General features: G+C 46.9%; 1 protein-coding gene across 6 annotated transcripts in view; it reads left to right on the top strand.

The window, feature by feature from the left end:
* Positions 1-23,710, top strand: part of ZNF831 (zinc finger protein 831) — a 148,743-nt gene that overhangs the window by 28,950 nt on the left and 96,083 nt on the right. For 5 of the 6 annotated variants that reach the window (XM_029221261.1, XM_029221256.1, XM_029221258.1 and 2 more), the window contains exons 2-3: positions 2,458-6,084; positions 7,315-7,454. In XM_029221261.1, the coding sequence (XP_029077094.1) occupies positions 2,494-6,084; positions 7,315-7,454 (3,731 nt within the window). In that variant the 5' untranslated portion in view covers positions 2,458-2,493. Of the gene's footprint in view, positions 1-2,117; positions 6,085-7,314; positions 7,455-23,710 lie in introns of those variants that run through there. The other variant, XM_029221257.1, reaches the window with a different exon arrangement.

Raw genomic sequence — 23,710 nt, 5'->3', positions numbered from 1 at the left:
ATGGAGCTCCTGGGAGATGGGCACCTGAGGGTGTAGGGTCTAGAGGTCCCCCAATTCTGTAGCCTTGGGCCTGTTTACATTTTCTCATTGCATCTGGCTTTCCCTCCCACAGTTGGAAGAGCATGGCTGGGTCTCTCTTGCTCCCTTGCCTAGCATTTGCCCAGCTGTTACCCCTGGCTGAGAGGGAACCAACTGTGTCTCTGTTGGGTTCGGAGGGGCTTTGGAAGCCCCACCTTTGAGCAGAGACCCAAGCCTGATCTTGAAGCTAAAGAAGTGCTTTTTTCCTGCTGGGGTGGCCAGATAAAATACAGGATGCTCAGTTACATTTTTAATTAATTAATTTATTTATTTATTTTTGGCTGCATTGGGTCTTCATTGCTGCACGTGGGCTTTCTCTAGTTGCGGCAACTGGGGGCTACTCTTCATTGCTTTGCGTGGGTTTCTCATTGCAGCAGCTTCTCTTGTTGCAGAGCACAGGCTCTAGGTGCACGGGCCTCAGTAGTTGTGGCATGCGGGCTCAGTAGTTGTGGCTCGTGGGCTCTAGAGCACAGACTCAGTAGTTGTGGCTCATGGGCTCTAGAGCACAGGCTCAGTAGTTGTGGCTCGTGGGCTCTAGAGCACAGGCTCAGTAGTTGTGGTGCACGGGCTTAGTTGCTCTGTGCATATGGGATCTTCCTGGACCAGGGATTGAATCTGTGTCCCCTGCATTGGCAGGCAGATTCTTAACCACTGTGCCACCAGGGAAGTCCCCTCAGTTACATTTTGATTCCAGGTAAATAATGCATAATTTTCTAGTGTAAGCAAGACCCATACAAGAATTGGGACATACATATACTAAAGAAGTATACAGGGCTTCTCTGGTGGCGCAGTGGTTGAGAGTCTGCCTGCTGATGCAGGGGACACGGGTTCGTGCCCCGGTCCGGGAAGATCCCACATGCGGCGGAGCGGCTGGGCCCGTGAGCCATGGCCGCTGAGCCTGCGCGTCCGGAGCCTGTGCTCCGCAAAGGGAGAGGCCACAACAGTGAGAGGCCCGCGTATCGCCAAAAAAAAAAAAAAAAAGTATGCATTGTTTATCTGAAATTCAAATTTATCTAGGAATCTTGTGTTTTCATTTGCTGAATCTAGTAAGTGTCCCCTCAGGTCAGTTTTCTTCCTTATTGTCCTAATCCAGTAGCGGAGACTCAGAACTCCAGAGTGAGAAGGGCCCTAGGGAGGTGCCCATTTTACAGACCTGGAAACTGAGTCCCATCTGAGGAAAGGGACTTGCCCCAGCTCATGGGATCACTGTGGACTTTGAGGACCTTGCTGAGCTACACAATTTTTCTTTTTCGTGAAGTCAGCACATTTTCTGAGTGTCTCCTCTGCACAGGGCACTGCGCTGGGTGTTGGGAGACAATGGTGACAAGCCTGCCATGTACCTGTGTGCAGGGGCAGAATCAAGAATTCCCTTTGAGAAGCAGCCACATAGCACAGGGAGATCAGCTTGGTACTTTGTGACCACCTAGAGGGATGGGATAGGGAGGGTGGGAGGGAGGGAGATGCAAGAGGGAAGAGATATGGGAACATATGTATATGTATAACTGATTCACTTTGTTATAGAGCAGAAACTAACACACCATTGTAAAGCAATTATACTACAATAAAGATGTTAAAAAAAAAAAGATAACTCCCCCCCCAAAAAAGGATTCCCTTTGAAATATTACTCAGCCATAAAAAGGAACAAAACTGAGTTATTTGTAGTGAGGTGGATGGACCTAGAGTCTGTCATACAGAGTGAAGTAAGTCAGAAAGAAAAACAAATACTGTATGATAACACATATATATGGAATCTAAAAAAAACGGTACTGATGAACTTAGTGGCAGGGCAGGAATAAAGACACAGATGTAGAGAACGGACTTGAGGACACGGTTGGAGGGGGAAGGGGAAGCTGGGAAGAAGTGAGAGAGTGGCATGGACATATACACACTCCCAAATGTAAAATGGATAGCTAGTGGGAAGCAGCTGCATAGCACAGGGAGATCAGCTCGGTGTTTTGTCACCACCTAGAGGGGTGGGATAGGGAGGGCGGGAGGGAGGCCCAAGAGGGAGGGGATATGATGATATATGTAAACATAGAGCTGATTCACTTTGTTGTACAGCAAACATTGTAAAGCAATTATACTCCCATAAAGATGTAAAAAAAAAAAAAAAAAGAGAATTCCCTTTGGGCATATTAAATGAGATAGGATTGAGACAGACCCGGGTCTGAACCTGCTTTGCCACATGTTAGCTGCATGACGAGTCACTTCCACTCTCTGAGCCTCAGTTTCCCCTTTCCTTATATGGGGATAAGGGTATTTTTCTTGGGAGATTGTTGTGGCTTCAGTGGAGGTGAGGAACTGCCTGATGGGGGGTAGGGAAGAGTTTATGATGAGAGAAGAGAGTTACCCATAGTAAAGTTCGGTTGTTGCTCACAGGTTGCCCGGCATCCTGGGCCACCCAGACGATGTGGGATGGAGGCGCCGGAAGTCACCTGCCCTGCCTTGCCTGCCAGGGACCAGCCAGCTCCTGCTTCTGGCCCCCCAGGGGCCCCAGGTGGGCAGGCCTCGCCTCACCTGACCCTGGGCCCCATCATCCTGCCCCCAGAGCAGGGCCTGGCCCCCACCCTGTTCCTGAAGGCCTTGCCCATCCCACTGTACCACACAGTGCCTCCAGGGGGCCTCCAGCCGCGTGCCCCCCTCGTGTCAGGCAGCGTGGACGGGGGCAGCGTGCCCTTCATTCTCAGCCCCCTGCTGCAGCCTGAAGGGCCCGGTCCCACCCAGGTGGGGAAGCCAGCGGCCCCAGCGCTCACCGTGAACTTCGTGGGTGCTCTGCCCATCCTGTCACCGGGCCTGGGGCCCATGCTGGGCAGCCCCGGCAAGGTGCGCAACGCCGGCAAGTACCTGTGCCCGCACTGTGGCCGGGACTGCCTGAAGCCCAGTGTTTTGGAGAAGCACATCCGCTCCCACACGGGTGAGAGGCCCTTCCCGTGCGCCACCTGCGGCATCGCCTTCAAGACCCAGAGCAACTTGTACAAGCACAGACGGACCCAGACACACCTCAACAACTCCAGGCTGTCCTTGGAGTCGGATGGCGGGGGAAGCAGCCTCCCGGAGGAGGGGGACAAGGCCGGAGTGCCTTCCGGGACCCACGGGGCACGATCAGAGAGACCCCTTTCTCCGGGCGCCCAGTCTGCTGGGCACTGCCTGCTGCCCAGGGCGCATCTGTCCCCGGTTGCCAAGAGCCTGGACCTGAAGATGGACGCTGTTGCCTGTCCAGTATCCACGTTCGATGTCAGGGAGGCCCCTGTAGACTCTGCCCCCGGGCTCCCGCTGGCCAGCTCGCAGCCGAGGAGGAAGTTGCCGGAGCAGCGGTCCCCGACGGCCAGCAGGCCGGGCTCCGTGCTCCAGCATCAGCAGGTGGAGAAGCCCGGGGATGCCAAGCCCTCGGAGGGTCGGCTGCGGAAGTGCGAGAGCACCGACTCGGGCTACCTGTCCCGCTCGGACAGCGCAGAGCAGCCGCCGGCCGCCGGCAGCCCCCTGCACAGCCTGTCGGAGCACAGCGCCGAGTCTGAGGGTGAGGGAGGCCCGGGGCCCGGGCGCGCGGAGCGGGCGGCCGGCCTGGAGCTGGAAAAGAGGCGGTTGGAGGAGCGCATCGCCAGGCTCATCTCTCACAACCAGGCTGTGGTGGACGACCCCCAGCTGGCCCACGTGCGGCCCCGCAAGACGGTCCTGTCCAAGCAGGGCAGCATCGACCTGCCCATGCCCTACACCTACAAGGACTCCTTCCACTTCGACCTGCGGCCACCGGAGCCCAGGAGGACGCCTGCCGCCCTCCGTGCCGCGCGCTCCACCTGCGCGCCCCCAGACAGGGCGCGGCCCCTCTTCTTCCACTCGGTCCCCACGCAGCTCTCCACCGGCACCGAATGTGTGCCTGTCACCAGGAGCAACTCGCTGCCCTTCGTCGAGGGCACGGGGACGTGGCCGGAGCCACCGGACCCCCGGGACGCCTGGTCCCGGAGGCAGAAGCCTCTGAGCCCCAGGCCTGCCCCCGCCCGATTGGCCGATGTCCCTGGCAGTCACCCCCGGGCCCTGGTCAGACAGGCTGCGGTGGAGGACCTGCAGTGTCCCCCGACGGGAGACGCCTCGGCCCCGGCGGAGGACCCGGATGGAAAGAGACCGGCTGCGGGGGAGGGACAGGCTGGCCAGGGCCAGGCGGCTGGTAAGCAACGCGGCCAGAGGAGGCTGAAGATGTTCTCCCAGGAGAAGTGGCAGGTGTACGGGAAGGACACGTTCAAGAGCATCTACCAGAAAACGAAAGCTGGCCACCACGGAGGCAAGAAGGCTAGGGAGGTCACAGCGGGCGGCGGGGTCGAGCTGGACTGTCCTCTCCAGCAGGATGCAGGGGGTGGCGGGCGTGCAGCCCCCTCCCAGGATGGGAGGAGGCCCCCGGGCCCCGAGGACACTGCCGTGGAGGCCAGGCCAGCGCCTTGCGCAAGCCCACCGGCCCGGGAGGGCCTCTTGGTGACTGAGCCCCCCAAGCAGAGGGAGACAGTGGCCAGAGCCGGAGACAGGGACCAGCCCCGTGTGAACAGGGCTGCCTCACGCCCCGCCCTCAGCTGCAGAGGACCCCTCTGCTTGGGCAGCAAGAGCCCTCTGCTTCCCCCAAACGGGAGGCTGGAGCTGGGGTGTCAGCTGCTCCCAGCACCCAGTCCTCCCAAAGGAGGTGACCTAGAGGCTCCCAGGCGGGGTCTGCCAGACCCCAAGCTGGAAGGTGGCACCCGGGGTGGCGGAGGGGACGCCAAGGAGACCTGTCAGCAGGCCCACGTGGTCCCGAGCCGGCCGGGTGGGAGCTCTGGGGAACCCCAGCCCACAGAGGTCAAGCTCCCCTCAGAGAGGAAGAAGCTGAAGGTGGAGGTGCTAAGCTGCCAGGAGCCCCCGGGAGCAGGAGGAGAGACCCCGGGGGGCCCCGTGCACGCTGCCTCCCCGCCCCCTCAGAACCAGGACAGTGACCCTGGGGAAAAGCCAGGGGGGCTGCCTGGAGGCGGCGACTGCACAGCGAGGGGCAGGGCTGGGGCCCTGAGGCGGGCAGGGCCTCGGGACATGGAGCCTCGGCTGCGTGCTACAGCTGCAGCTCCCGGGTGTCCCTCCCAGCTGGCCTTGCAGCCTCGGGCCCCCGGCGTCCTCGCTGCCCCAGTGGACATGGCCTTCCCCCCACAGTACCTCCTCAGGTTACCCCAGGGAGAGACCCGTCACCCGCCGCCCATCCCCCAGAAGCCGGACCAAGGCCAGGGCCTTCTCTGCAGGAGAGGGGGACCTGAGGAACGGGCATCCTTTATGGAGTCGGGGCTGGAGGCCCCCCTGCTTCCCAGCTCAACCTCAGGCCAGGCCCCTGGTGGAGCAGACAGCTTCGGGGAGGACCCCAGCTGGTCCACGCCGTGCGACAGGAGAAAGGGGGTGCAGGGAGAGGAGAAAGGCTTGGACACTGGCACCCCAGCAGCTGGGGTCCCCAGGGGGGCAGTCTCCTTCCCATCCACACCAACGTGTGACTCTTGGAGGAGTGGGACCCATGACACCCAACAAGCCTGCAGCAGCAGCACTTGGGCGCGAGCCAGGCCCTCTGGGGGCGTCCTCCATCCCTGGGAATCCACTGGGGAGCTGGGGGGGCCTCCCGAGAGCGCCCCGTGGGGCCCTTCTTCAGGGCCACTAGCGGGGCTCAGTGCCGGTTGCTCCCGCCAGCCCGGCCCCTCACTCTCGGCCCTCCCACCCCCGGGCTGGCCTGAGTTGGCCTCGTGTGCGCCCGCGGAGACCCCCGGGAGCTGCAGGGCCCAGGGGCCTTTCCCCTCGCTGAGGGCTGAGCCCCGGCTCACATGGTGTTGCCTGAGCCGCAGCCTCCCTCTGCCGCTGGAGCGGAAGGAAAAGGACGCTTCCGTGCACCTGGCGCTGCATTTCCCTGTTGGCAGTCTCCCGGGTGAGGGTCCTGACGCCCAGCCAGCGAGCAAAGCAGTGTCTGGAAGATGGACCAGGATAAGCCCTGGAGGAGGAGGGCAGACGCAGACATTGAAGGTAACACCCAGCTAGCTTTGTCCCAGGGCTCTGGGGGCTGAGGGAGGATGCTTGGCAGGCAGGACTTATAGCGATGGAGAGAAAGTATGAAGCCATCCTGTGTAGCACCTGCTGTCCATTATAACATCTTCTCAGCCTGCTCCCAAGGGAGAGAAAAAAGGCGCAACATGTGAAATAAAACGAAAGAAAATCATGAGAAAAGGTTTCAAAGGACAGAATGACTGTACCCAAGACTCTGGGTGAGATTTTTCATAACTAGACATAAACCTTAATGCTGAGCTTCCAGGTAGCAGAGGCGAGCAGTAAAAATGAAACGTTGGTCAGGGGAGCTTATAAATCAGAAACCCTTTTTGAGAGATAGACTCCAAACAAAAACTCTTAAAAGGAGACAGTTATCATACCAGGGACTCCAGAGAAAATAGCTGCTATGGTCAGATTCAACTGACCCCTGAGTTTCCTGGAAGCAGTGGCAAAACGGGAAAGGAGCTGGGTGCTCTAGAGAGTTCTCACTGGTGATTAAATAAATTTATAGTCCCATCTTTTTTTTGGGGGGGGTAGGGCCGTGCCTCGCGGCATATGGGATCTTATTTCCCGACCAGGACTCAAACCTGCACCCCCTGCATTGGAAGCGCAGAGTCTTAACCTCTGGACCGCCAGGGAAGTCCCTGTAGTCCCATCTTGAGAGCGACTCCATGCATCTGGATTGTATAATTGAGGGTGTTGTCCTGCTCTGGGATGTCCTGGGCCAGGGTGACTGGAGAGGATCCTGCAGCCTCAGTTGTAACTTAATCGTGTGGAACAACAGGGTCTGTGTCCCAGAGCTTGAAGGCTGTTCTCATGGTAACACTGCCTTTATCCCTAGAGTGGGGGGTTAAGAAAGAGTGTGCTGGGCCTGAGAGAGGGCGAATCCAAGGCCCAGCTTAGCTTCCTTCCTCCACAAGGCCATCAGGTACTGGGTGTGGGCATTCCTGGAGGAGGGAAAGGAGCCGGCCACGGTGTTCCCTAGACCTCCAGTTATCACCAAAGGTCTGGGCTTTTTCTTCTGTGGATCCAGCCCAGGCAGGATTCCAGAAGGTTCCGCCCAGCAATGCGCAGACCATTTGGCAATGCAGCATTTCGATGCCCGATTTCCCCAGACAGGCATCCTGTCTGCAGAGAGAGAACCCTTCTGTGTTGTTCCCACCGTGAGGGCTGTGAGCAATATGACGCCTGCGTGCCTGGTATTTTCAGCTCTCCGACCCAACAGCCCCAGGGATGCCATCCCAGGAGTGGATGTCTGAGCCAGAACGGAAGAAAGGATGGCCTCATAGGAGGGCAAAGATGCCTCGTGGGAGCAGCAAGCAGAAACAACTGAGGATCCGCTCCAAAAGGTAGGGTGTGTGGCCACCTCTGTCATTTCCCCGTGTGCCCACAGTGTCAGGAACTGCAAACTGCGATTTCAATAAACCCACAAGGAAAGCTTCACAAGGGATTCAAAAGGCATCTCTGTGTTCCAGGGAGAGAGAGAGAGACAGAGTCCTGTATAGGAACTGGGGTCTAGAGTTTCATGGTTAAAGGACTCAATGTGTTTCCCCATCAGTCTACCGGCTGTGTGTTTTTCAGTGGTGCCTTTTTTAAGGCCAGGCGTCCAGCAAATATTCGAAATAACTGAGTTGAAAACACATCCATCCAGTTTAACTCCTGAAGAGAGAGCATGTTAATTATTTACAGCTTTTATTGCTTTTTTAATTATGCAAGTGATGCGTGTCCTTTGCAGAAAAATTAGAAGATACAGATGAGTGAGGAGAAGACAATAAAACATCCTAGTGATCTCACCACTCGGAGACACTCACGTTTAGGTGTATGCCCTTCTAGACTTTTCTCCGTGATCTGTGCACGTACATAATCTCCTGACTGCAAATGCGGGGTGGGGGGCAGATGGATTTTAAAACCCCTCTTTCATTGCGTCATTCTGATTGTCTCGCTCCTTTGCTCAAAACCCTTCAGGTTGCCCACTGCGTACCCTCCTCCCTCCAACACCCCGCCCCCCCCCCCGCCCCGCAAAGCTTTTAGGTCCCATTTTCCCATGGTCGCCCCCCTCCCTCTCAGTGTGATGTCATATGGTCCCAGCCCTCGCCTATTCTCTATTTGACACTCCGAACCCGGATCCCCAAGGCTCTCCTGCACCCACAGTCTCCCCTTCCTAGAATGCCTGGCCTTCTCCTATTGTCAGTGTTTGGTCCAGACATAGGTATTTGTCGAGAGGCCACACAAATTCCTAATGCTTGCCTACAGCTGCTCAGGCTCTCACCAGCCAGAGATGACATACCCTCTTCTGAGGCCCCTGCACCCGCTTTCACTTGTCTGCCAGGACCACGTTTCCAGAGCTGGCATCGCTGAGGGCTTGCTGTGTGCCAGGCACAGCATTTTTCTCTCAAGGAAACCGAGACACACAGAGAAGTCGGGCAACTTCCCCGAGCACCCGGATCTGAACCAGCAAACCTTACTCCAGAGCCCAGGTGCCAAACAACAGCTTGCCCCGATGCTCCCAGCCCGTAATGGACATGAGAGTCACCTAGGGTTTTCTGGAGGTTTCTTGTGATGCTGGGTCAAATTCAGTGGGTCTGGGATGGGGCCTGAGATTCTGTATCTCTAACATGCTCCCCGGTGAGGTTGAGGATGCTGGTCCAGTGAGCTAGCTTGGAGAGCAATGCTTTACATCACCCAAACCACATCCCGGGAGCTCAGGGATACTGGCCCGTGGCTTTGCTCCCACAAAGCACTAAACTACATCCGAGTGACAGCTGGCAAGCCTGAAGTCTCCAGGCCTCAGTCAGAGTCCCGGGAGATGTGGGGAGGGGGACACAGGTGGGGTGCCTCATTTACAGTTCCCAACACTGGAACTTGACTGTTTCAACAGACATTCATTGTGCACCTGCTAGGTGCCAGGTGTCTACACGTGGAGGCCATTGGGGAAACATTCCCAAATAAGGCTGATGGTCCCAGGCTGGTCCTCCGAGAGGCCTGGAGATGTCTCTCCAGGATGCCTTGCAAACCCATCAGCAGCCCAGGGGCCAAACAGCCCGTGTAAGAATCTTATTTGGCCGCAACATTGTTGAAAGTTTTGATGCTTAGTATCCAAATAATAAATATCAGGAGATTTCACATATAAACCTGGATTTTGGCTTCTCTTAAAATATCTGAAGCTCTGAAGATATTGGGCCTGGCTTCTTGCGGGGCAGCAGCTATGCCTGTGGACGGTGCCTGTGCTCTGCAGCCTGCCTCAGTCCCCACTTCTCCCTAGTGTCCTTTTTTCCCATTTTTTTTTTTAGCTTTTTTTAAAAAATTGAAGTATAGTTGATTAACAATGTTGTGTTAGTTTCAGGTGTGCAACACAGAGGTTCATTATACACACACACATTCTTTTCCAGACTCTTTTCCCTTATAGGTTACTACAAAATATTGAATATGGTTCCCTGTGCTCTACAGTAGGTCCTTGTTGTTTATCTATTTTATATATGGTAGTTTGTATCTACTAATCCCAAACTCCTAATTTATCCCTCCTCCCACCACCCCCCTTTCCCCTTTGTTAACCATACATTTGTTTTCTATGTGTGTGAGTCTGTTTCTGAGATAAGTTCATTTGTGTCATATTTTAGTTTCCACCTATAAGTGGTATCGTATGGTATTTGTCTTTCTCTGTCTGACTTACTTCACTTAGCATGATAATCTCTAGGTCCATCCATGTTGCTGCAAATGGCATTATTTCATTCTTTTTTATGGCTGAGTAGTATTCCGTTGTATTTATGTACCACAGCTTCATCCATTCATCTGTTGATGGACGTTTAGGTTGTTTCCATGTTTTGGCTATTGTGAATAGTGCTGCTGTGAACAAAGGGGTGCATGTATCTTTTTTGAATTATGGTTTTGTCTGGATATATGCCCAGGAGTGGGATAGCTGGATCATATGGCAACTCTATTTTTATTTTTTGGGGAAAACTCCATACTGTTTTCCATAGTGGCTGCACCCGTGTATATTCCCATCAACAGTGCAGGAGGGTTCCCTTTTCTCCACACCCTCTCCGGCATTTATTATTTGTAGATTTTTTTTTTTTTTTGATGATGGCTATTCTGACCGGTGTGAGGTGATACCTCACTGCAGCTTTGATTTGCACTTCTCTAATTATTAGCGATGTTGAGCATCGTTTCATGTGGCTTTTGGCCACCTGTATGTCTTCTTTGGAGAAGTGTCTATTTAGATCTTCTGCCCATTTTTTTGATTGGGTTGTTTGCTTTTTTGGTATTGAGCTGTATGAGCTGTTTGTATATTTTGGAGATTAATCTCTTGTTGGTTTTGCATCATTTGCAAATATTTTCTCGCAGTCTGTAGGTTGTTCTCTAGTGTCTTACGTTTAGTCATGTAGTCTGCCTGGCCCTCGTAGGCATGCGTGTTTGCAAATCTTCATCTTAACATCCGGTTTTGTGGGAGCCAAAACTCTGCCTCCCAGTCAGTGAGCTTCTCAGCAAGAGGCTGCAGGTGAAAAAGTGAGGGGGCAGAGGGACCCTGGCGTGCAAACAGGAGAGGTCAGAACCCAGGCTCGACAGCTCTGTCCTGGAGCCTCCAACCGGGTGCACTGGGGATGATGCTCTTGAAGTTTTTACATCCACCAAACTTTGACTGGTCGACCATGATTCCTTCATCACTCGTGCCTTTATTGGCTCATGATCGTCCTTTGAGTCATTCTAACCCCAGGACCTTTGCACTTGCTGATCTGTTTACCTCTACCTGCACACACCACCTCTGGCTCCTCATGGGGCTGGCTCCCCCTCATCTCAGCAAAGACATTGGCATTGTGGCGGAGACTCACCTGACCCCTGTACCTCAGTGGTTCCCCCCTTTTTTTCTCCATCCCATCGTCTTGTTTTATTCCCTTCATAGGTTGTTGGTAGAATTCATTTTCTTGAGGCATGGAATTGATGGCAGCTTGCTTCTTAAAAGCCAACAGTGGAGGGCTTCCCTGGTGGCGCAGTGGTTGAGAGTCCGCCTGCCGATGCAGGGGACGCGGGTTCGTGCCCCGGTCCGGGAAGATCCCACATGCCACGGAGCGGCTGGGCCCGTGAGCCATGGCCGCTGAGCCTGTGTGTCCGGAGCCTGTGCTCTGCAACGGGAGAGGCCACAACAGTGAGAGGCCCGTGTACTGCAAAAAAAAAAAAAAAATATATATATATATATATATATCACTGTTAAGAAAAAAGATATATATCTCACACTGAATTTATCATCCTTCAGTTTGATTTTTAAACTCCATATTGTGTTTTTGAAGATCTCGCCATGTTTGGTACATACAGATAAAATTCATTCATCTTAATTGCTGTAGAGTATTCTATCCCATGGAAATTACACACTGTATTTTCCATTCCCCTATTTATGGACATTTAAATCATTTCCAGTGTTTTTGTGTGTGTGTGCTGACTTTGCAATGAACATCCTTATACGTGCCTCCTTAGACAGAATGTGAGAAGTTTTCTAAGAAATATACCTAAAATGGAATTACTGGGTTATAAGATAATCACATTTTCAACTTTACAAGTTATTACCAAATCACTCTCTGGAGTGCTTGTGTCACTGTAGGTTTCCTCCAGCTAACAGTGAGAGTTTGCCCTGCTCCCATATTCTTACTAATGTTTGTTAGGAGCAGATTTTTAATGTTTTGCCCACCCAGAATTTGTAGGATTGTGTATATATCCTAGATTTGCATATATTCTTTGCCTGTTATATATACCGCAGATATTTTTCCAGGTCTATTATCTGACTTTTTAAGCCCATTCATTTATATTTACCCGCATAATTGCAAACATCTTGCCTCTTCATTCCTTTTGGCATGTCAGATCTTCCTTCTGGGATTGTTTCCTTCTGTCTGAAGTATATTCTTTGGAATTTCCTTTAGAGAAGAAAAATCTCAGTTTTTATTAGCCTGAAAGTGCATTTATTTCATCCTTGTTGTTGAAAAATATTTTTTCTGGGTACACAGTCTCAGGTTGACAGTTATTTCCTCTCAGTCCATCAAAGCTGTTATTGCATCGTCACTTGGCTTCTATTTTGTGGTGAGAAGTCAGCTACAAGTCTATTCATCTGTCTTTTGAAGGTCTCTTATCTCTGGCTACTTTCAAGATCTTCTTCTTTGGTGTTCCATACTTTTACTTTGATGTATCCAGGTACACGTCACTTTAATTTATTCCATTAGGAATCCATTGGGCTTCTATAATTTCTGGATTGATGTCTACCCGGAAAATTCTCAGCCATTGTTCTTCAGATGTTGCCTCCATCCCAGTCTCCCTCTTCTTTGGAACATCGAAATAATGCATCTTAGATCTGTCTTTCATGTCTCTTAACCTCTATTTTCAACAACTTTGTCTCTCCCTGCTATAATCTAGATACTTTGTTCGGATGTATCTTTAAAATGTTACTAACTTTCTTAATCCACTGTGTGTTTTTTTCAAAGCTCTATTGACATATATTGAATTTTAATATCATGCATATTGAAAGTGTGCAATATAGTAAGTTTTGACATGTTCACACCCGTGAAACCAACACTATCAAGAGAGCAAACGTATCCGCAATCCCCAAAGTTTCCATGTACCTTCTTATAATTCTTTCCTCCTGCCCCCACCTGCCACCCTCCCCCCGCCAGGTAACCACCGATGTGCTTTATGTCACTATAGAGTATTTCACTTTTTCTAGAATTTTATAAAAATGGAAGCAGACAATATATACCTTCCCCCCCTTTTTTTTTGGCTGGGCTTTTTCTTCACTCCATATGATTATTTTGAGGCTCATCCATGTTGTGTGTATCAGTCATTTGTTCCTTTTCATTCCTAAGTAGTCAGCCATTGGGTGGATATGGCACAATTTGTTATACAACCACTTGTTGGTAGACATTTGGCTTGTTTCAGTTTTGAGCTGTTATAAATAAAAAGTACTATAAATATTCATATACAAGTCTTTGTATGGGTATAAGCTTTAAATTCTCTTGAGTAAATACCGAAGAGTGGAATGTCTGGATCATATATGGTAGAGGCATAATTTTTTAAGATGCTGCCAAGCTGTTTTCCAAAGTGGTTGTATCATTTTACATTTCCACGAGCAGTGTGTGACAGCTTCTGCTTCTCCACCTCCTTGCCAACACTTAGTATGGCCATCCTTTTTAATTTTTGTCATTCTAATAGATGTCTAATGGTATTGTATTAGTTTGAATTTACATTTCCCTAATAAATGATGATATTGACTATCTTTTCATGTGCTTATTTGTCATTTATGTAACTTTTTTGGTGGAATATCTGTTTGCATCTTTTCCCACTAAAAATGGGTTGTTAGTTTTCTTCTTATTGAATTTTGAGAGTTATTTATATATTCTGGCTATAAGTCCTTTTTCCGATATGCAAGTGGTAAATGTTTCCTTCCAGTCTGTGCCTTGTTTTTTGTTTTGAATTCTCTTAACAGTGTCTTTTAAAGGGCAGACATTTTAAATTTTGATGAATTCCAATTATCATTCTTTCTTTGGATTGTGCTTTTGATGTCATAACTAAAAAATCTTGGCCTAAATCATAGCCACAAAGATTTTTCTCTTAAGTTTTCTTCTGTAGCTTTACTGTTGTAGGTTTAATATTCAGACCTAGGATCAAATTTTTGTATATGGTGTGATGTATAAATCAAAGTTCTTAGTTTTGCAGGTGGATACCTAATTGTTCCAGCATGATTTGTTCATCTATTTGTCTATTTTGATGCATATGCCATGTTGTTTTGATGACACTGCCTGACTTGAAGGGTTACTCTAAAACTTAAATATTCAAGGCAGTGTGGTATTCACATCAAAATCGACAAATAGATCAATGAAACAGAATAAAGAATACAGAAATAGACCACACATACATGGTCAATTGATTTTTGACTAAGGTTCAAAGGAAGTTCAATGGCAAAAGTATAGTCTTTTCAACAAATGTTGCTGGACCTGGAAAGTTTCCCCGCCAGGAAGCCAAGGCAACCATGAGGCTCACCTCATCTGTTCGTCTTCTCTCAGGGACCACTGCTTTCATTGCTTGGTGTCTAATGTCCTGAGAATCATTGTTTTAGACATTTGTCCATTTTCTTATTTGGGAGGGCACATCTAGTCACTGCTATACCATGTTGGTCAGAAGAAGTCCCTGGGCTAATGCAATGGCCTCTTAATTGGTCCCCTGCTTTTACATGTCTGTCGAGTTTTAAATTTAATTCCTGACAATATTATATTTAATTTTTTTTAAGTTCCATTTAATTATTTTTCAAATCTGCCTGGTCATTTTTATAGTCTCTTGCTCTTTACTCTTCTTTTTTTAAATTGAGGTATGATTGACAAACATAAAAGCTGTATATATTTAATATATACATCTTGACAAGTTTGAAGGTACGTGTACACCCATGAAGCCATCACCACATTCAGTGTCCTACACTTTCCTAAACTTATCCATCATCTCTAGAAGTTTCTTCCCTTCCTCTTTTTTGTTTTTTGATAAGAATATTTGACATAAGATTTAAATTTTATGTAAATTTTAAATTAAGAAAATTTTAAGTATGTAATACAGTATCGTTAACTGTATCGTTAATGATACAGTTATCGTTTAAGTACTAGATATACAGATATTGTTTAAATATATAGATGGTATACAGATATCATTTAAGTATATAATACAGTATCATTAACAGTATCGTTTTAAGTATATAATACAGTATCGTTAACTGTATGCACTGTGGTGTGCAGTAGATATCTAGTATTTATTCATTTTGTAGAAGTGAAACTTTGTACCCTTAGATCAACACCTTCTTGATTCTCCCTCCCTCCATCCCTGGTAACCACTATTCTATTCTCTGTTTTGATGACATTGACTACGTTAGGTTCCTGATTTAAGTGGGATCATGTAGTATTTGTTCTGTATCTGGCTTATTTCATTTAGCATAATATTTTCCAGTTCATCCCTGTTGTAGTAAATGGCAATATTTCTCTCCTTTTTAAGACAAGTAATATCCCATTTTATGTATACACCACATTTTCTTTATCTAGTCATCGATGAATGTTTGGGTTGTTTCCATGTCTTGGCTATTGTAAATAATGCTGCAATGAACATAGGTGTGCAGTTATCTTTTCAAGATCCTGATTTCAATTTGTTTGGGTATTTACCCAGAAGTGGGATTGCTGGGTCATAGAGGACTTCTATTTTTAAGGTTTTGAGGCACTTTCATACTGCTTTCCATAATGGCTGCATAAATTTACATTCCTACCAACAATGTACAAGGGTCCCCTTTCTCCACATCCTCACCAACACTTACCTTTTGCCTCTTTGATGAGAGCCATTTTAAGAGGTGTGAGGTGATATCTCACTGTAGGTTTGATTTGTATTTCCCTGATGTTGAGCACCTGTTCATATACCTGTTGGCCATTCGTATGTCTTCTTTTGAGAAATATCTATTCATGTCCTTTGCCCATTTAATAATTGAGTTCTTGGGTTTTTTTCCTATTCGTTTTGCTATTCAGTTGTGTGAGTTCCTTATGTATTTTGGATATTGGTTCCCTGTCAGATATATGGTTTGCAAATATTTTCTACCATTCCCTAGGTTACCATTTCATTCTGTTGATTGTTTCCTTTGCTGTGCAGAGGCTTTTTGGTTTGATGTTGTCCCACATGTTTATTGTTGCTTTTGTGGCCTGTGTTTTTGGCATCATATCCAAGAAATCATTACCAAGGCCAGTACAAGCAGATTTTCTCTATGTTTCCTTCTAAGAGTTTTAGTTTCAGGTCTTATGTTTAGGTCTTTAATGCATTTGGAGTTGATTTTTTGGGTATGGTGTAAGACAAGGGTCTAATTTCACTGTTTTGCATGTGGATATCCAGTTTTCCCAACACCATTTATTGAAGAGACTATCTTTTCCCCATTGTATATTCTTGTCCTCTTCCTCCCATCCCCATTGAAAATCAGTTTACAGTAAATGTGGGGGTTTATTTCTGGTCTCTTTATTCTGTTCCATTTGTTAATACATCTGTTTTTATGCCAGTACCATACTGTTTCTATTACTGTAGCTTTGTGATATATTTAAAAAACCCAGGAAGTGTGATGCCTCCTGCTTTGTTCTTCTTGCTCAAGATTGCTTCAGTTATTTGGAGTCTCTTGTGGTTCCATATGTATTTTAGGATTGTTTTTTCTATTTATGTAAACTGTACTCTTATTTTCAACCTTTTAAAAAGACACACTAAATATTTTGCATCTGATAATGCCAACACAGGAAGTCTTGGCATGTCTGACTCTGTTTTATATATGAGCTCTCACTTATGGTATCTTGTTTCCTTGTTTGTTTTTGGATATTTGATGGTGAGCTGAGATTTTTGCAACTTTGTGGTGGGTTTCTCCAGTAATGATTTGTTTTGCTTCTGCTAGGTGCCTGGGGGCACACAATGAGCACTACTTTAAATAAGGTTCTTGGTTGTAGGTTTCTCCATGTCACAGGGTAGTGTGAATTCAGATTGCAAACCCATGAGAAGACTGTCTTATTGTTATGAAATTAACAGGAGAGACTTTTGCTCCCTCCACTCAGTGATAAGATTGGAATTTAAAAATATATATATTCTCTGGGCAGGTGGTGGGGGTAGGATGTATTATCCCTAATTAACCCATATATTGAGGGTATAGCCTCTGAGGTCTCAGTTTTCTGCAGGAGTAGAGGTTGGATCTTCCACCTGACTCACAGGTAGATTCTGGGTTTGAATCATGTACCCTGAACCCCACCAGACAATGGAAATGGAAGAGCAGGATCATGGAAACAAAAGGGCAAGCTCACCTGGTTTGGCAAATGCCCTCAAAATGAAATCACTCTCACTTTTTTCCACTTGGTTTTTAACTTTTAAATATATCTTACCTTTTAATCAGAACACCAATGCGTTTAAATATAAATTGTAAACATTTTTATATTTAATCTACATTTTTCGTTGGTTTCAGTATAAGGGTAAATATGGGGGTAGTCAACCAAAGTAACTAGTTCACTGTACTGTTAGAAATGGACTTCTTATTTTCTAACCTTGCTTATGCTTCTTTGATCATCAAGAAATTGCATGTTTTGATGTAGTCAGATGGAGTTACCTTTTCCTTTACGATTATTATTTTTTGTTTTGTCTAAGAAATTTTTCCTTGTCTCAAGCCCCCAATGTCACAAACACAAAAAGATAGTCCCTTATGTTCTTTCTCTATATATATTAATGTAAAGAAGGATTTATTTTTATTTTTGTTTATATAGAAAACAGTGGACCTTGGGTCAAGTTTGGCTCTTGGCTTGTTTCTGTATGCCCTGTGTATGTCCTGTATACCTGTATGTGAGGTAGGCATGATTTTTACATTTTAAAAAGAATGTGTATATGTATACTGGATTGGCCAAAAAGTTCATTCAGGTTTGTCTGTAAGATGGTACCAAAAACCCGAACGAACTTTATGGCCACCCCAATACATACATACATACATACATACATACATACATATATATACACACACACATATGTGTATATATATGTATATGAAAAATGTGTGGCAGAGATTGTATGTGGCTTGTAAAGTCTAAAATATTTATTACCTGGACCTTTATATAAAAAGCTTATAGACCCCTGGCCCAACCCCCTTTTTTCACTTATTTGCTGTATTTTAACTTCCCGTTTGTACCTGAAGTTTATTTCAGGGCCCTCCCTTGTGTATCATTCGACTCTTTGTTGCCAGCTCCAAACACCACACTGTAATGAAAATGGGTGTTGTCATTAATGAAAGCACATGAGTTAAAGGAGAGGGATTAGAAAAGGCAGGGTCCATTTTCAGAGTGGAAATGGGAAAATGTAGAAAATTCATACTTGGACACCTAATTGCCCTGACATTAACTAGAGGCATAGAGATTCAGAGCATTCATTAACAATGTCTCGGCCGTGCCCAGAGCAGGCACTGGACCATGGAATTGAATTTTACTGATTAATTTGTAACTGTGTACAGTGCTGTACGAAGCATGAAGCGCTCAGAGACTTGTTCTAGGGAGCTCCTGACAACGAACAATGAATTGTGAAGCCCCAAGTGAATCGGGATGAGTGGAGAGGAGATTGGAGGTTATGTGGGTGAAGGGTGCTTTGTAAACCCTAAAATGTAGATCCATCACAGAAGGGGAGAGCACAGGAGAATGCACAGAGGATGGAAATCTCTTAATTGATGGTGTTTTTCCTCATAAAGCAGAAGTTTATAGTCTGAGCCTGTGTCTGCTCACTTTTTACTCATTCCATGAGGTAACTCTGAGATGAGATGGAGACGCAGACCTAGGGATGAGGTGGCCGCCACTCCTCATGGCTGAGACCCTCTGTGACGTGCTCCACGGCACCAGAGCTTTGACCCCAGTCTCAAGTCCGGTTTGGTGGGATGCTGAGGGTCTGCTATACCTCCACTCCACTTCTCTTTGCTTTGTTACTCCCCGTGGGATCAAGAGAGGAAAGTGAGGAGGATAATATGACACACCACATACTCCTTCCCCAGGATGAGCGTGTGTCAGGCAGGCCACGCAAACCTGCAAGTCTGCCTCCTTGGATCTACCTTCCAAGACCTGGCTGATAAAAGGGACAGTGGGCATGGGGGTCAGGGCGGGATTGGAGTAGGCAGGGTAGTCAATGGCTGTCAATCGGCATCAAGATACATGACAGACCTCACCCTGCCTCCTTTTGTGAGCTTCCCACTGGACTCCAGGCAAAGCTGGTGTCCCCTGTGCTCTTGACCTTGGTCCACCAGTCATCAGTGCCCCGGCTGGTGCTGACCTGGGGTAAGAAAGCTTTTTTCTGATTGGTCTTCCATGAGGTCTATAAACAAAGATATTGTGCTGTTCTTATGTAAGTGCTGATAATGTCGGCTCTTACAGGAAGATCTACAGAGAGAGAGACCAAGAGAGCAGAGGGTGTGTCAAGTATGAGTTGGATTTAAAGTCTGGCCCTTAAATAGCAGCTTATTAAAACAAAATGTAAAGCACTGTACAAGACAGCTAAAAGCAGAGGATTAGACATGAATACAAAAATCTAGACTGATCTTCAAAACATAGCCTTGAGTAAAAATAAAGTGAGAATAAGAATGGCTCTGTGGTACAATGTCACGCACAAAAGCGACACTACATATTTATAAGCATACATGCATATTTAAGGAGGCTTGGCAAACATGCCCGAGTGCTTCTGGGGGAAATAGGCGGATGGGAGTGAGAAGAAGAGAAGCAGGGGCGACACTCTAACCTTGCATCTGAGGTTGGGCTGCCTAGGAGCAGAGCCTGAGACGGGGATTCTTGTACAAGAGATTTACGCAGGGAGGGCTCTCAGGAGACTTGTAAGGGATGACGGAAGTAGACAAGGGCGACGGAAGAACTCAGCAAAGATGCGGGCTTGGGTGTCCAGTCGTGCCTGATCCCACAGGGAGCTCTGGAGTGTGAAGTGCATGCCAGAGATGGTCCCGCTCAGAGGCAAAGGGACTGGGCTCTCACACCCTGTGACAGTCAGTCAATGGCTAACGGCCCTTCGTGAGGGGTGTGCACACCCTCCCAGGCCTTCCAGGCAAGCTGGCTGCCACTGGCCTAGGGCAGCCCTCTTGAGAAGGTGGTAAGTGTGCGTCCCAGCAGCCAGCCACAGACGAGCAGCCTGGTGAAGGCGGTGGAGACAGGCACTGATGGCATCTGCTGAACTGCGAGGGGCCTTGCAGGACGGGTGACGGCGAGCTTGCAGGACCTGCCCCACCGTGGCTGTCCGTTCCCAGGGTGATGCTGCTCTAGGAGGGGCTGCACACAGAATGTTCTGGAGAACACAGGAGGGAAAAAAGTAGACCCTGCCCATGACTAAACAAAAATTGCTTTGAAGACAATGCCAAGATCCACTTGGGCTCCCCCCAAGGCCAAAAGGGTCCAAATTCCGTCTTAATGAGATCTGAATCCAGAGGCTGGAGCTCTCTCAGCAGTCTCCTAGTTGTTTTCATTGAGTGCAGTTCCTCGCTTTTGTCCGTTTTCCAAAAGCACACCTCCCTGCAGTTCAAACTGTGCCATTCTTAACACCTGCCAGCTTGTAGGCAGTCACCCACTGACTGGGGGCAAAGGTGACCCACGGCACACAGGGGAAGAATGCTCCCACACCTCCCACCTTCCTTCCTGCCTTTGTCTCTGTACTTGGAAATCACTCTCCCCCGGCCCAGCAGGAGCCCCGACTGGTTCAGGGATTTGTGATTAGCAGAACGGCAGCCCTGTTGCTCTCCACCTGGGCTCAGATAGTCTTTCAGGAACCTGGGGTCTTGACAAGCAGGGATGCGTTGCTTCAAAGAACCAGGAAGGCACCCCTGGGGAGCGACAGCTCCTGCCCAGGGCCCAGGAGGCCATAGTGCCTGTAAGTGGAGCCTCTCCCAAACATGAAAAAGATGAAGAAAAAGTCGCTTTTTCCTTGTTGCTGCTATGAAAATGAGCGCCCAAGAGGATACGGAATTCTGCAGATCTTACTTAAATTCTGCAAGCAGCCCTGATTATTAGGGGACTGCGGCTGGATGTTGGCGGCAGCTCAGACAAATGAGAAAGAAAAATGGCCAAGCAGGTTACCTCACCTTCCTCCCCAGCCTGGTGGCTCTAAAGAGCATCATCGAGGGAACAGAATTCTTGTAAACTGAGGCTTGCAAAGGGAAGGGAGTCCCTGTGGCTCAACCAGGCAGCTAGAAGCGGTGCAAAGATCTTTCCAAAGAGCTGAGCACTGATAATGGTCAAAATGGTTCAGGGACTCGAGTCAAGAGTTTAGCTCCCACCTGGCTGCAGGGCTTCAAGTCTTAGGGCATATTGCAGGCGTTCTGCCTCTCAGTTCTTTCACCTGCCAAGTGGGGGGCTAGACCAGCTTGCTGGTCTGCTTTCGGCTGCACATTCTTATTGGTAAAAAATTTTTAGCCTGCACCCTAAGAAATGCACAGCTGTTCATTTACCAGTTATCCATCGGTTCTACTCCCCTGATGTATTATGTGCATTATAAAGGGCCTGCAACAATAGATATAAGAAAGTCTAGATAAAAATAACTGTAGATAGAAGCTCAGTATTCTTTTTAAATTTATTTTATTGAAGTATAGTTGATTTACAGTGTTGTGTTAATTTCTGCTGTACAGCAAAGTGATTCAGTTATATATATATATATATACACACATTCTTTTCCATTATGGTTTATCCCAGGATATTGAATATAGTTCCCTGTGCTATACAGTAGGACCTTGCTATTTATCCATTCTATATATAATAGTTTGCATGTGCTAATCCCAAACTCCCAATCCATTTCTCTCCGCTCCCCCCACTTGGCAACCACACATCTGTTCTCTATGTATGTGAGCCCGTTTCTGTGTTGTAGTTAAGTTCATTTGTGTCATATTTTAGATTCCACATGTAAGTGGTATCGTACGGTATTTCTCTTTCTCTTTCTGACTTACTTCATTTAGTATGATAATGTCTAGGTCTCATGTTGCTGCAAATGACATTATTTCATTATTTTTTTATGGCTGAGTAATATTCCGTTGTATATATGTACCACATCTTCTTTATCCGTTCATCTGTCAATGGACATTTAGGTCGTTTCCATGTCTTGGCTATTGTGAATAATGCTGCTATGAACATAGGAGTGCTTGTATCTTTTTGAATTATAGTTTTGTCTGGATATATCCCCAGGAGTGGGATAGCTGGATCATATGACAACTCTATGCTTAGTTTTTAGAGGAACCTCCATACTGTTTTCCACAGTGGCTGTACCAATATACGTTTCCATCAACAGTGTAGGAGGGTTCCCATTTCTCCACGCCCTCTCCAGCGTTTGTTATTTGTAGAATTTTTAGTGATGGCATTCTGATGGTGTGAGATGCTACCTCATTGTAGTTTTTTTTTTTTTGTTCGTTTGTTTGTTTTTTATTTAAACTAACATAGCATTGTAAAGCAATTAAACTCCAATAAAGATGTTAAAAAAGAAAACCAAACATTAACCGTAAAATAAGCACCAGTTGGTTTTGAATAGCTGCATAGGCCTGCCCAGAGGTAGAGGGCAATGTTGATAGTTTCCTTAAAAGTTATTTTTATTTTTATTTTTTAGGATTATTTAGAAGCCTCTGGCTTGTCATGTTGCTGTGATAGATAGCAGGTTTTGCACAAATTAAGAAACCATAAATGCATGTCTTACATGTTTTGTTGTAAGTGATATGTAGGATGTTTGTCATTTAAATAACAGTTTAGAATTATGATTACAATAATTCCTACCATAAGGAATAACTGTCTAAGCAGTTCCCATAGACCATAGACACCATGTCACACACTCGGCTCTTTCTACCTTTGTCATCCTCCCTCCCTCTGTCCTTTCTTTTGGGGTCATTAAAAACAAACAAACAAAAGACATTCATTAAGGGTCCTGAGCTGGGTGCTCAGTATTTAGACTTAACCTCAGTCATTTTAGACGAGACTTCCCAGTTGTGGAGCTCACTTTGACATGTGTTCCTTGCTGGCCATTTCCAGCAGCAAGACGGGAGGCCTCAGGAAGCCATCCTGTGATTAAGAAGCCTTGGCTGAGTTGTGACTTCTGGTTACAATCACAAGCCCTCTGCATTTCTGGGAGTGGCTCTGATGGGCAGGGGTTGCTGGAAGGTCTCTCTTTAAGCCTTTCCGGGGGATCATCAATGGATCCACTAGGAATAAGCACTTCATCATTGGTGGTAAGACTTCAGGTGATCAGAAAATGGTCAGATTCTGTTACAGGAGATTTCCTTTTATGATATATAGGAACAATATCATAAAATTGTATCACAAAATTGAATTGGTAATCTCAACATTCTGGTGGAACCCTGGTCTTCAACAGATTCTTCACTTGTGTTTAAATCAACTCTACAATACCAGCTTTTATCTAATATTTTCATGGGCAGCCAGGCTTGACTTTGAACATATTTACTGGTCTTTTGGTTTTTACATGTATCTTTACTATTTCCTTATTAGAAGGGAATACTTTATTTTTGTTTCTTTTTTTTCAAGGTTTAATTTTATTAGGAAGAGTAAAGATTTTGTATCTTAGAAAGCAATATCAAAACCATTTATAATCTGAAGTGAAATATGAATGATTAACCTATTTCATAAAATCAATAAAATGGAATCGACTGAAAAAATCAATGTACTTTGTAAATATGTGTTTTAAAGTATTTTCTTTTTTTTTTTAACAACTTTATTGGAGTATAATTGCTTTACAATGGTATGTTAGTTTCTGCTTTACAACAAAATGAATCAGTTATATATACACATATGTTCCCATATCTCTTCCCTCTTGCGTCTCCCTCCCTCCCACCCTCCCTATCCCACCCCTCCAGGCGGTCACAAAGCACCGAGCTGATCTCCCTTTGTTATGCGGCTGCTTCCCACTAGCTATCTACCTTACGTTTGGTAGTGTATATATGTCCATGCCTCTCTCTCGCTTTGTCACACCTTACCCTTCCCCCTCCCCATATCCTCAAGTCCATTCTCTAGTAGGTCTGTGTCTTTATTCCTGTTTTACCCCTAGGTTCTTCATGACATTTTTTTTCTTAAATTCCATA

This window comes from Monodon monoceros, unplaced genomic scaffold (assembly GCF_005190385.1).
Source record: "Monodon monoceros isolate NGI ecotype Baffin Bay Population unplaced genomic scaffold, NGI_Narwhal_1 Super_Scaffold_13, whole genome shotgun sequence".
NCBI classification, from domain to species: domain Eukaryota; kingdom Metazoa; phylum Chordata; class Mammalia; order Artiodactyla; family Monodontidae; genus Monodon; species Monodon monoceros.
The sequence above is the reverse complement of the archived record's forward strand: the minus strand, read 5'-3'. Positions and strand labels throughout refer to the sequence as shown.